We start from the raw sequence: 13,755 nt of genomic DNA on the forward strand, positions 1-13,755 counted from the left end.
TCGCTCTCTCTTTCCGGATGTTGTTGATGTACAGTGTCGATGCTGTCCTCTGACGTGTGTTTTTGGTGGTGTTGTTTTGTTCCCCTCCGCACCCTTCCTCCCCCCTCCTTCCTCTGCGCAGGTCCCAGTGGCACCAATATCATAATAGGGTCCATCGCAGGTGCTATTCTTCTGGCAGCTATAGTCCTAGGGGGGACAGGATGGGGATTTAAGTAAGAGTTCTGGCATGCCTCTGTGTATCTGTCTGCTTCTCCCCAAGGCCCCCACTCACACCCTCCAAAAAATCCGACTTCACCCACTTTGCAACTCATTGCCCCACCGACGGTGGGGTCACATGGGTCGAGTTCCCCATCCAATTGCTTGGAAACATATGTACATATTTAGTATGTATATCGGCTGGTACCTCTGATACTTCACTTTGTAAGATCTGGTAGAATTGAACCCTGACCTCCTCCATACATCTCTCCAGCAAGAGAAAGAGATGCCTCCCCTTCACACCTTCAGACTGGCTCCAACCCAGCTCTCCTGCCAGGTTACAGGAGTGGACAGTTCCCCTGTAGTCTCCTGTGAAGTTTCCAAACTGTTGTGGTTCTCTTTGAAGCCTCCTTGTGTAGTGTTCATTCTATGATACCTCTCCCAGATGCAGCTCTTCAGTTGGAGTGTCTTTAAAGTAGTGACCACTCAGTAGTGCCCTAACCAAAGTGCCCTCGCTGCAGTGGCTGTCTCTGTAGAGCCCTAGCTTTGTGCATGCCTGGCCTGCTAATGCCTGTTCACTCCTTAGTCTCTGAACCAAAAGGATTACATCACTTCCCTGTCATCACTTGCATCAAGAATTATCAAATTTGTGTTACATTTCTTTGTCTGGTTCATCAAACTTAATTTCTCCAAATAGTTCATATTTTGCTGGGAATAATGAGTAATCCTTTTGGGGGTAGGGGTAACTGTGTGTGCATGTGTGCATGATCTGTGTCAATATTAATGTGGTAGGTTAAATATCGTCTGCAATATCTTCTTGTAGTAGTAAGCCTTATGCTCATTTGAACCAACAAGAACATTGTTTATTACTACTAAGGCTGTAACGGTGGTTATTAGTCAGCCAAATGACCGGGAACACCGTTATAATCGTTTGAATAGCGTTTTTTTTAAGACGCACATTTTCTCCTCCGCTCCTGACTGCATGTGCTGCTGCAAGGAAGCGGGAGTTGCCTAGGCAACCAAAGACTTGTTTGCTACAACACCTTGTTTGTTTCATCAAGACGCAACAAAGTTTCATCACGTTGTAAGAGTCCGTCTTCAGTCGGCTGTTCGTTCCACACACACATACACACAAAACATTTTTGTTATGACGGTTATTTCATTTCATGATGGCCTTCATCCATAATCGCCAGTTACACGATTATACGGTAATTGTGCCAGCCCTAATTACAACACAATTCGTTTGAGTAGGAAAAAAAGTGTAAAAAATCTGGACTTCTTGTAGTCTTGGAGTGAGCAGTGGGAGAACACTGTCTACTACACATCACTCTGAATAGGCTTTATAAAGTGCCTTGCAAAACTATCCAGACCCCTTGAATTTCTTCAAATGTTATTGTGTTACAAAGTGGTTTTAAAATGGATTTGATTGTCATTTTTGGTAATCAATCTACTCAAAATACTCTAATGTCAAAGTGTAAGAATAAAAAAAATAAAAAACAGGATTTATAGAAATGTGATAAAATAGAGTTGTTGCCTAAGTATTCAGCCCCTTTGTTTAGACAAGCCTAAATGAGTTCAGGAGTAAACTGTGGCTTAACAAATCACACAAGTTACATGGACTCACAGTGTGAAATAATAGGGGTTGATATGATTTTTAAATTACTAACCCTTCCTCTGTCCCCCATACATACCACATATGTAAGGTCCCTCAGTCAAGTACTGAATTTCAAGCACAGATTCAACTACAAAGACCAGGGAGCTTTTCAAACGCCTCATAAAGAAGGGCAGTGATTGGTAGATGGGTAACAATAACAAATCAGACATTGAATATATATCTTTACGCATGGCCAAGTTAATCATTGTGCTGTAGATGATGTATTAAACCGCCCAAACACGTCAAAGATACAGTCGTCCTTCTAAACTGAGCAGCAGGACAGGAATGAAACTGCTCAGGGATGTTACCATGAGGCCATTGGTGATTTTAAAACAGTTACAGAGTTCAATGGCAGTGATGGGAGGAAATTGAAGATGGGTCAACAACATTGTAGTGACTCCGCAATACTAACCTAAATGACAGAGTGAAAAGAAGAATACAGATATACTGAATAAAACATATTCCAAAACATGCATCGAGGCACTAAAGTAATACTGCAAAGAAACACGACAAATGAATGCACTTTTTTCAAGCATGGTGGTGGCTGCATCATGGTATGGATACTGGTGAGTTTTTCAGGATGAAAAGAAACGGGATGGAGCTAAGCACAGACAAAATCCTAGAGGAAAACCAGATTCAGTCTGCTTTACACCAGAAGAGGAATTCACCTTTCAGCAGGACAATAACCTACAACACAAGGCCAAATATGCTGGAGTTGATTACGAAGAAGACAGTGAAATTTCCCGAGTGGCCAGGAATCTTGACAATTGCTGTCTAGCCATGATCCCCAACACTTTGACAGAGCTTGAAGAAATATGAAAAGAATAAATGGGCTGATCTTTCACAATCCAGGTGTGTAAAGACTCTGTAATCTCTGCCAAAGGTGTTTCTAACATGTATTGCCCAGGGAGCTGAATACTTACACATCGACCATATTTTAGTTATTACATTTTTCTATGAACCTTTTACAATGTGAACTATTTTTTGCACTTTGACATTACGGAGTATTTTGTATAGATTGTTGACCAAAAAAACGACAGTTAAATCCATTTGAAGGGATTGTGAATACTTTTGCAAGGCACTGTACCATGATTTTGAAATGCTTTTGTCATCACTACACAGTATTTACTGTCGTTAAGCCTACTTTGTCTCCTACTGTCACTGATGTTTCTCCTCTCCTCGTGTCTCTTCTCCCAATGTGTTGCTCCTCATCTTTCTGATTGAAGGAATATCCGAAGAGGAAGGTATGGCCTAGCCCCTGACACTGCAGGGTGACATCCTTCACCCCCCCCCCTCCTCCCCTCATCCCATAGCTCTTCACAGCATGGCCTCAGACCCCATCAGACCCCATCTCATTCACAGTTGACCTCTGACATCATCCCACCTCTGACCTTAAACCTCATTCCTCCACTGACCTAATTTCACAGCTGATTTCATCCTCTGACCTAATTACCATATAGCACAGCAAAACTCCAGGGTCAGTCTCAGCCTTTGTCTTCTCCACCTCGTGAATCTATTCCACCCAGAATGCAGTTTTCTTTCAGTTCCATTTCATGTCTTGTTTACTCTCCTCACACCAAGTCCTACAATCACCTTCTGTCAACTGCTCAACTTGTTTACAACCTTACAACTTTTAGTCTCTTACTCGGTTTCCTTTCTTTCCAGATCTGGTGGAGGATAAGATGTCCTGTCCGTCTGTCTGTCTTTGTCTGTCTGCTCCTGTCTTTCTCTCACTCTGTGATGTTTCCAAGTCGGAGAAGAGGGAAAAAGAACAAGTCTTCCACTCCTGTCCCGAACCTCTCCAGACCTCTTCTGTTAACATCTCCTCTCCTGTCCACTTCCTGTCTGTCCACCAGTCCATCTCCGGCCCCTCCGGGCCAGTGTAGCACCTCCCACATTGCATACCAGCCAATTATATTATCCAATCAGGATAAAGTCTTTGCCATGGGCAGAATGAGAAGGTTGTTGTTGGTCCCTAGAGGGGCGTCAGGGTCTTCCTCCTTTCCAGCGACTAAGTATTATGCACTTCGGTGTCTGCGTACTGTAGTTCCCTTTCCTTCCGCTTATGACAGTCCCATGAAGAACATGTCAACAGTGGACAAATTCAGTATGAGACATGTCTTTCCAATGCTTGTCTGGAAACACACTTCTGGCCGCTGTTTGAGAATGCTGGACTGGCCCAGACCTGCCATCTGAAAAACAATTTAAATCATAGGATGTTGTCAAGGAAACACAGAAAAACAAACATTGATCAAAGACTCAAGTGGCCATTGGATCAGTTGAACTGCCCCTTTCAGAGAGTCCTTGACTGGTGACTGGATGACAACCCAGATTCAGACATGATCTAGTTACAACAACACGGATGTGATCCAAGAAGAGTCCTTGTCTGGTGACTGGGTGACAACCCAGATTCAGACATTATCTAGTTACAACAACACGGATGTGATCCAAGAAGAGTCCTGTATGGGTCGCGTTGTGTACAGGCCATTTCCAAAGAAAGAAGAGCAACTTATTGTGAGAATGACTATGAAACAAAAGCAGTAGACCGTTCAAAACATCATGGACTGATGTAGAGTTTATGTAGATTGTTCATTCTTTGTTCCTGTCTGTTGAGATGTGTTTGAAATGTAGGAAGGAGGAGTTAGACCCTATGGTTTTGGGATCATATTTAAAATGCAGCAGAGACCGTAACTCAGTGTTTCAACTGTAGATCTACCAACACAACATTCCACATAGTGTTAGTTAACAGAGCCTGTCTGTATGTGTCTGTATTCTATTTGCCACCTTCTTAAGAGGCCCAAAGTGTGTATGGTAAAGGAGGTTGAAACTCTGTGTGTGTGTGTGTGTGTGTGTGTGTGTGTGTGTGTGTGTGTGTGTGTGTGTGTGTGTGTGTGTGTGTGTGTGTGTGTGTGTGTGTGTGTGTGTGTGTGTGTGTGTGTGTGTGTGTGTGTGTGTGTGTGTGTGTGTGTGTGTGTGTGTGTGTGTGTGTGTGTGTGTGTGTGTGTGTGTGAGCATGTGTGTGAGTGTAGGGTACCAAAATACCGGTTACTATCCCAATATTTCCAAGTTTTCCGGAAATCCTGGTTGGAAGATTCCCGGAATTGTGAAGGAATAAGCAGGGAAATATGGAATCCTCCAACCAGGATTCCTGGAAAACCAGGGAATGTTGAGAAAGTTACTGGAATTTGTGTGTGTGCGTGTGTGAGAGAGATTACGCGAGGAAGAGAGCAGGTGAATGAGAAAGGTACGTGTTGTGTTTGGGACAGTTATGCCCTTGTTCACCGTGACACTCCTGCCAACAAAACACTGGTAGATAGTTTATAGATTTTTACTTCTAGAAAAAGTTATCTTTCTGCCTGGCTTTGTGCTCGGGAGCCAATGGCAGCACACTAACAAACAAATGGTTTGTATTGAATATGTAACAACCAACTTAAACGAGCACTAGCCCTACAGAATGTGGGAACACATATGCACATCTATTTGTATATACAGTATGTACAAGAAGATAATACTGAATGTTGAATACAATGTATGAAAGTGTTTTAAAATGCAATGCTAATATTGATTAGTTTGATCTGTTTCAACTAAGTATCTATCTGTCTCCTGCCATACAACTGTCCATCTCCTTTAAGCCATTCCTAGCTGTCCATCTATCTGTCTACCCGGCACACTGCCTAGTAAGCTAGCAATCTGGCCATCTATCTATTATTGCAGCTGTCAATCTAAATGCCATGTAAATATTGGATACTTATTGATAGGCTCTGAGCCTTACGCTGATGATGCTTCAACACAGTGAGTTTGAAACGACCCCAGGACTCTTCCCCAGTGGAAATGTGATGAGATGAGGTGCATTGCTATTGACCAGGGCCCGTAGTGCACTGCTGGTGAAAAGTAGTGCACTATAAGGTAATTAGGTACCATTTGGGACACAACCTGGGGTCTGGTACACTAGGTGTATGGAGAGGTCTGTTTGATTCAGCTGAGTGTCTGCACTATGGCAGATGCACTATAGTTCCTCACCATATGTACAGAATGTGTACAATCTTTAGATGGTGGCCAGTTTGCTTGCGTTTTGAATTTAGGAAGCAGAGAAAACGCATCATATCCCATATTTTTAAAGACTATCTTTTTAAGTAGACTATTGAAATAAACAATGTAGATGAATTGAAATGAAGGGGAAATAAAATATTAAAGTCAAAAGTATTTCTTTCCTCTGGTTCCATTGTGTGAATATATCTGGGTTGCTATGACAATGGTGTCATTACTTGTGGCCAAGATGTATGTACTTTGCTCAATGTGTTTAATTATTGTTTAGTCGTTCCGTAACTACTTCCTAAATGTGATTCACTATATAAAGCTCTTAAAGGGACTCTTCAAGAGACTAGGAAAACGTGTACATTGCCTTGTATTCTATGTTCTTGAACTTGGCCAATGATAATACTGTGCATTTACATTTTTTGACGGACACCTTTTTCTTTTCCGTATATGTATTTCTAGTTTCAGACTTCATTGCACCTCATTCAATGTTCTCTTAAATGAAGATGAGGAATAGCAGTGGTCCACACTCCTCTCTGCAAGCCTGCACAGTCCCAAGAACTCTCCATCACGGTTCACAGCTCCCAGCTTGTGCCATCAAACCCCTGCAACTTATCCAGAACACTGCACCCAGCCTGGTGTTCAATCGTCCCAAATCCTCCCATGTCACCCTGCTCCTCCGCACACTCTACTGGCTTTCAGTCAAAGGTCACATCCACTACAAGACCATGGTACTTGCCTACGGAGCAGCAAGAGGAACTGCCCCTCCCTACCGTCAGTCTACGCTCAAACCCTACACCCCAAAACCGAGTTGAGGTCTGAACACAACGTCTCAAACCCTACCTCCTTAGAGTATCTCAGATAATCCCACCAATAATTGGGCATAAGATCAGCATTGGGCTGCCTGTGCAAACACATCCTAAGGATGTCATAAGTACGTTTCCATTATACTGTATGTCTGTACTGCAATGGATGTGCTGCAAGAGACAATAACAGAGATGTAGTAAAATAATACGTCACTTTATTCCACACTTTCTGCCGTTGTTCACTTAGAATTTTGTGTGGATTTTTATCTTACCGCTGGACCGACAAAATACGCCTCCAATAGGTCAGAATTCAACATCAAACATCCTAGATATTGACAGAAGGCATCGATCAGTGCCATACTACCAGGGCTAAGGCACAAAGGCAAATCATTTCATGAAATAAGAAAGGCAACAACAACAATAACAGTCATACAGTATTAACATTTATAATACACCTTTCGAGGGGTTGGGTTAAATGCGGAAGAGACACATTTCAGTTGAAGGCATTCAGTTGTACAACTGACTAGGTGTCCCCCCTTTCCCTTTCTTTTCCCTCTCTCCTTATGCCAAAAACAGATGCACCATTTAGCTTTCAGTTCAGACATGGACAGCTCTGACCTTCAATAAGTCCTGTGTGGGTGTTTGTGTGTGTTTGTGTGTTTGTTTGTGTGTGTGTGTGTGTGGAACTGTGTGCAACTGGCAATGTCAATTCTCCCTTTTGTGTTCCTTAAGCTGTGAAATGATGTGTCTGTGTGTGTTTGTATATATACCATGGAACAATTTAATGTGTGGGGTGTACTAAATATAGTACCCTGGCATTTCTGGATGGGTCTGGCTCTGTAGGGCTGTCCATATTCTTTGAGAGGGGATTTGAGAAGTATTCTGTTTGGGGGAGGGGTTGTGTTCATGGTGGAGTTGGTGTTTGGGGTCAGGCTGCAGGTTCCCCAGCGTCCCCCTTGGTTTTGGGTTCCTGCCACCAGTCTGCTACGAAGGACTCCTCGTAATCTCCTATCCCCTCAAACTCAGCGTCAGGGGGGGCCGAGGGAGCAGCCACCTCCTCTGGACTCACCACATCCTGCCACGGAACACAACACTGATTTACAGACATACAACAACACATCTACACTTCAAGATGAGGCTTGATTTCACTTGGAAGACATCTCAGGGACGTAATGCTAACACAATGTTGTCATCGTTCTCACACTTTCTTTGCCTTTCTCTTGGCTCTTATTTTCTTTCCCTATGAATCTCTCACTACTAGTGCATGCTGTAATTTCCTCTCTCTCCCGTTCTCCTTCTCGGTCCTCCTCTCCCCTCTCAGGTCTAAGCTGAGGCTGTGTGGTTCGCTGGGAGGGGCTGACCAGAGAAAAACACATGTGGCAGTGTCTGACACCTCCCAGCTACATACCACACTCCACTGTCGGAAAATACAACGCCCCTCTCTCTCCCTATCAATCTCAATCTCTCTCTCTATTTCTCTCTCTTCCAGCTACAGACCCTCTTTCAACCTCTATCCATCCCACTCTCTCTACAGTAGTCTCCCTCATAGATCCCCTGTAGTCAGAATCAGAATCAAAGTAAACACTGTGATTGACTGGTCCCTTCCCCCCCCCACTTCTTTCCATGAAGTTCATTCAAACACTTTGCCGGCCATTTTTCAGTCACCTCGCACAAAACAAAGTAGCATACTAGCTATTATACCCGAAAATTGTTATGCACTTTGGAAATATTCTCGGCAACCCAAAAATCAAAATCTCGCCAGATTTGAAACGAACCAGACAATTTATTACAGTTGATTTACTTCTGAGTTTAGTGTTTCTGTCCAGAATTTGTCCTGCACATAAAAACGGGTTTCCTCTGTTACTTCCATCTCCACCCCTTTGCAGGCAAGCCTTACCTCATCATCTGTCTGTAGGTAGTTCAGTGCAAACTCCAGCATTTCCCTCTGCTTGGTCGTTTGGTTAAAGTACCTCAGTGCCTCCTGCGCAACAAACGTGGCGCGTCAATATCATTGGTTGACACAAGAAGCAAGGAGAACACAAAGCTACAGTCCCCCCCCCCCCCTTTATTTGAATGCTCCTTTTCCCTCCCGTTAGCATACCATGAAGTATCTGCAGCACCACTAACTCCATTTGAACGATCACAGTTTTGAAAAAGGCCAATATGTTTCAGGGAGCTTTGTTGGTTTTATTTAATTGATGGCGTTGCAGCTGCTGTAAGTGCTGTACTGGTAGGGCATAACCAAGAAATCATAGGACCTAATCCTTTTCAATTTGAATATCAAATATTTGAATTGCCACCTTTGTAGGGAGTTGGTGTTCACACCATAGTTATATGTCACAGCTTTCCTTTTCTTGGTTTGTGTGGAGCTGTGGTGCTCCCCATAGCATATTTTAGTAAGGAAACAACAGCTAGGCCATACCCCAAATCTGAAACTATTACACACCTTGTTTGGAATCAGGTTCAGGAATGAGGTTAATCTGGGTAAAGTTTATTACCATAATTCTAAATCAGTGGTATTCAAACTTTTTCAGCCAGAAAAATTATTATTATCATTATTTGTTCATTTTTTACATGAACAAATAACCTTTAATTCATTGCATTTTCATCTCTCATCAAAATGAAAAGAAACCAATAAATACACTTACTCAGTATTTTTTTGGGGTCCCTTCTGATTATCTTTCGCCAAAACGTTTGTGTATTGTCCCATACAACAACAACAAAAATTGCCCATCCCACTGCGGTTCTCAGGGTCGTGACCCTGACTTTGAATACCACTGTTCTAGATGATGGTTCGTATTAATCAGAAATGACATGTTCAGTCTTGACAGGGCACATCGGGATGCTGAGTTAGGCGTGAAGGTTATATAAAGCTAACGGGTTTACTCACCGGGCGAGGCAGGAAGTGCGTCTCCTCCAGGCCCCACTGTTCTCGGTAGAAGCGGTAGTACACCATGTTCTGCTGCATCACCTGGTCGTTAGCGTCAAACAGCATGTAGCTGGCCGCACACGGAGCCGCGTTACGCACGTCGTTCACTGCACAGAGGGAGGGAGGGTCATCTGACAACTGCATAACAACTTTCTAATCAAGTAATGTAACTACACAGTGTTATTACATTGAATAGTTGCTGTACTATTTTGGGTCATGAAATGCAAGTGCAGTAGAGTTCGGCGCTCTATCGAGGTGTGACACTTTCATGCCCTTACGTTTATAGTAGGCAAACTGAAGGTAGTGGTACATGGTAGCCACAAACTTTTCCACAAAGAAACCACCGACGTTGGGCTTCAGGTTCTCCTCACACTTCACTTTACACTTCAGAACTTCCGTGTAGAGATCTGAGAGAGAGAGAGAGAGAGAGAGAGAGAGAGAGAGAGAGAGAGAGAGAGAGAGAGGAGAGAGAGAGAGAGAGAGAGAGAGAGAGAAGAGAGAGAGAGAGAGAGAGAGAGAGAGAGAGGAGAGAAGAGAGAGAGAGAGAGAGAGAGAGAGAGAGAGAGAGAGAGAGAGAGAGAGAGAGAGAGAGAGAGAGAGAAGAGAGAGAGAGGGAGAGAGAGAGAGAGAGAGGAGAGAGAGAGAGAGAGAGAGAGGAGAGAGAGAGAGAGAGAGAGAGAGAGAGAGAGAGAGAGGAGAGAGAGAGAGAGAGGAGAGAGAGAGAGAGAGAGAGAGAGAGAGAGAGATTATACTGCTATGACTTGAGTCTCTGCCCTCTCAATTGGGACCATGAGTAGATGGGGGTTTGTCAGACACTCACCTGCCAGTGTAGGGTAGAAGTCTTTGTACTCTGTGACCTCATATGACCCTTCGCAGCCTGCCAGGCAGAGGTCGTACATTTTGAGGTACTCCGTAGTGGCCTGCTCCATGTCCCGAGTACTGGCGCTGAAATCTCCAGAGTTATACAGTTTCACAGCCTTCAGGAACACAGGCTGGAGTACAGAAAGAACAAATCAAAGTGTTAGAGACACTAGACATGGGCTGAAAGGACAACAGCCAGGGGTCAGAAAGGACAGCACAGTTAGAGACAGTAGATATGTGCTGAAAGGACAGGAAAGGAGGGATGCCAAGTAGGAGGACTGGGGGAAACATAGCACGCAGTTGCAGAACAACAACCAACATTTGAATAGAATTCGAACCTACATTCTATTCTTTAGACTTTTTGCTAACAGTTGTGAAAAAATACTATAGTATTTCTCAGCCATTCATGTTTAGATTGAGAAAGCCATCGATAACATACTAACCAACACATATTTTCAATGAATAGTTTGAGTACTGTGTCCAGGTGGACCTTCGCGCTTCAGCAAAGAATGGAAAGGATGGGGGTGCTCAACAACAATGACACAAATCATGAGAATAGCTTACCAAGAAAAACATCCAAAAGGACTAATTCGAGGTAAAAAAAAAAAAAGGGAGTTGAAGCACTCGGAAGAAAAGGCAGAGATTGATTTCGTTTTGCTGACTTTAATCCATTGTACAGACTTTTTTTGTAAAGTACTCCAACTCCTTTTGGAAGTTTTTCTTGGACAGCCATTAGTTCTAGTACCGTGCCAGGTGACGGGTATCAGAGCTAGTTGTGATATGTATGGGGGCTGGTTGTGAGCTGACCTCACACTGACCTCGTAGGGCCGCTCCTCGTGGTCGATGAGGTACTCGTCCAGCTCAAACAGGGTCTTGTAGTAGTTCATGTTCTTGGAGATGAAGGGGTCTTCTGGGTTCTTCTGGAGGAATGTGTGGGCCGCTGACACGGCCCTCTCTATGTTGTTTAACTGTGGGAGAGAGGGGATACAGAATGTATCATCATTATTGTTATGGGTCATATAGGGTCCTGTAGTCTGATTGGTCGGCCTTGGCTCCCAGGTACTTAGTGTCATCGTTGGATGACTTCTACAGACACTATCTCTCGTTCTAACGAATGCCTAGCTGAAGCAAGGGGTTCTCTACATGCAGCAGGTCTTGCTAACACTAGTTAGTCCTCAGAATAGCATGGCTTCTAACCTCAAATCACCTCACCAACTGCTAGGAGGTGTGCTTCAGCCACTGACTCAATATGGCTTTAAGGCATGTGCTGAAATGATCAACTGTCAATCAACACTTTTGGCAGTAAGGAGAACACTGTTTGTCTATATTCAAAGATTACTATGTGGTAGCTAAGCCTGGCAATTGTCAAGAGCCCATGCTGTGTAGATTCAAACAGTGTTCTTGGTCTGTTTTATGGAGGAGGGTTTTTGGAATACTGCCGTATATCTGAACAAGTGAAGAAACAGAGCCATGAGATCACCATTTTGGCTGACACACACACCTGGAACACCTATGAGAACGTCTGGATGTGAATAGAGGCAGATGCTGATCTGAGAAGATGCTCTCCTATGGAGGAGTGGGCTTGCCTGAGGAAACATTCCGATTATAACACTCACGTGTGCGCACAGGCTGTAGAAATGTTTGTACACGTATATTTTACGCACATTCCAATGGCACGCGTTTGGCTTACTTTCACTTTAAAAGTAAATTCTCTTTATTTTTGCAGGGGGAACGCTGTTGATTTGCCTGCTTGGTATTCTACCTCATGTGGTGTTTGCTTTGGTAGAAAATAATAAGGCGATTGTTCTTACTGGGGGACCGTTTAACGGGGCGCTGTTAGAGAGACGTGGCATGTGTGTTCAACTCCTTGAGTTTGCAGCATTCTTAACAGGTGGGCTGAGGAAAGTCTAGGAAAAACGTGATTGTTTCACGCTTGTGTCACAGTCTTGCTACTTAATATTTGATATTTCATTCGAAGTATCAGGCTATGACATTAGCCTATGTAAATATCGGCCTATTGCGTATTCGTTTGACGCATAACGGTGTAATAGGTGTGTCAGGACAGGTTGTTGCATTTAGATGCTAATATTATAATGAAAAATATATTCCACATTTCCTAAGATTCTTACAATTATGCCTATTATCTACTAAAGGGGAAACCCACGGTGACCATCAGTATTATAGACATGTAGACATGTGTAAACCGTTATTTGGGTATCTTACCGTGAATGTTTTTAACATCCACACATCCAGCAGAATAACTATTTGATCTCACCTGGTAGTAAGCATATTGTATGTACCGGTAGGGTACCCTCTTCTCAAAGGCTTCCAGAACATCTCTCTTTGGGTAGGCTACTGTAAACACTGGAAATGTTGTTTTGCACTTTTTAAGGCATGAAGCCCGGAGTAAGAAATGCCGCATGATGCGGAGACTGCTGTCCGCGAAGAGGGTATCATTGTCCCGACTGACAGTGCTACAGTTCTGGCTGCAAAATGCTTCGCTGTCTTTCAGGAGCCGGTGAAGACGCAAACTCAATTCCAGGTACTTGATGCTGTCCCTCCAGTTCTGCGCTGCATACTGGTCCAGAGCATGTCCATACGCAGATTCAAGTGGCATTAGGTCGTTCTGTGGGAAACTCTTAAAGCTATATTTCTCATACTGGGCTTCGACCAGAACCGGAGCAACCAAAACTACACAGAAACAAAATGAAAGCCAGGTTTCTTTAACGTTTGTAGGGGCCATTGTGCTTATTCTTTATTATGCCCTCTGTTTCTCCAACCAAATACGATTTCGGGATAATTTCTCCGGGGTTTTCTTCACCAGTGAATGATCATGTCTGTTTACACGTACAGAGCCTTGGCACGGCTTGGAGAGACGGAGAGGAGGGGACAGAAAAGTCAGGGTTCCCCTGCAGGAGTTTCACAAGGAGTCAGTCGGAGGCAGTGATTTCGGGGTTAGGTTAGTCCCTGGGTCATAACGCCCTCAATATTTTTGGAATTAACATTGACCAAGTTACAGTAGAATACAACAAAAAACGTTATTGATTGGCCGATTAAGACTGTGTGGTGGTCTAATAAGGAATATACTATTATTGCCATGTTTAAACATCTAAAGCAAATCCTTTTTCACAGATTCGACAACTCTTCAATGTTGTCTTTGCATGCGTAGGTTTGTTGGATCTAACGAACATTCCAGCGAGCATGTTGGAACATGGAATGCCAGATGAGATGGTCACGGAGAGGGGTGTGATTTAAAAAATCACTGTGAAAATTTT

At 43.5% G+C, this 13,755-nt stretch overlaps 1 protein-coding gene and 1 long non-coding RNA gene across 2 annotated transcripts; one reads left to right on the forward strand and one right to left on the reverse strand.

Annotated features, from left to right (window-relative positions):
• The first annotated feature begins 6 nt into the window (after window positions 1–6).
• LOC116352921 (uncharacterized) lies at window positions 7–6,052 on the forward strand. The gene is made up of 3 exons (XR_004211275.1): window positions 7–212; window positions 3,076–3,093; window positions 3,515–6,052. It is a non-coding gene; the product is annotated as an uncharacterized LOC116352921 (long non-coding RNA).
• An 836-nt stretch (window positions 6,053–6,888) lies between these two features.
• LOC109898415 (prolyl 3-hydroxylase family member 4 (inactive)) lies at window positions 6,889–13,430 on the reverse strand. Its single transcript, XM_020493379.2, has 7 exons — window positions 12,756–13,430; window positions 11,299–11,448; window positions 10,440–10,611; window positions 9,898–10,026; window positions 9,581–9,726; window positions 8,588–8,671; window positions 6,889–7,765 (listed from the first exon to the last, which is right to left on the reverse strand). The coding sequence occupies exons 1-7, from the start codon at window positions 13,221–13,223 to the stop codon at window positions 7,619–7,621; spliced, it is 1,296 nt and encodes a 431-aa protein (XP_020348968.2). The 5' UTR covers window positions 13,224–13,430; the 3' UTR covers window positions 6,889–7,618.
• Window positions 13,431–13,755: the final 325 nt, after the last annotated feature.

The sequence above is a fragment of the Oncorhynchus kisutch genome, linkage group LG10 (assembly GCF_002021735.2).
Source record: "Oncorhynchus kisutch isolate 150728-3 linkage group LG10, Okis_V2, whole genome shotgun sequence".
Lineage (NCBI taxonomy): Eukaryota > Metazoa > Chordata > Actinopteri > Salmoniformes > Salmonidae > Oncorhynchus > Oncorhynchus kisutch.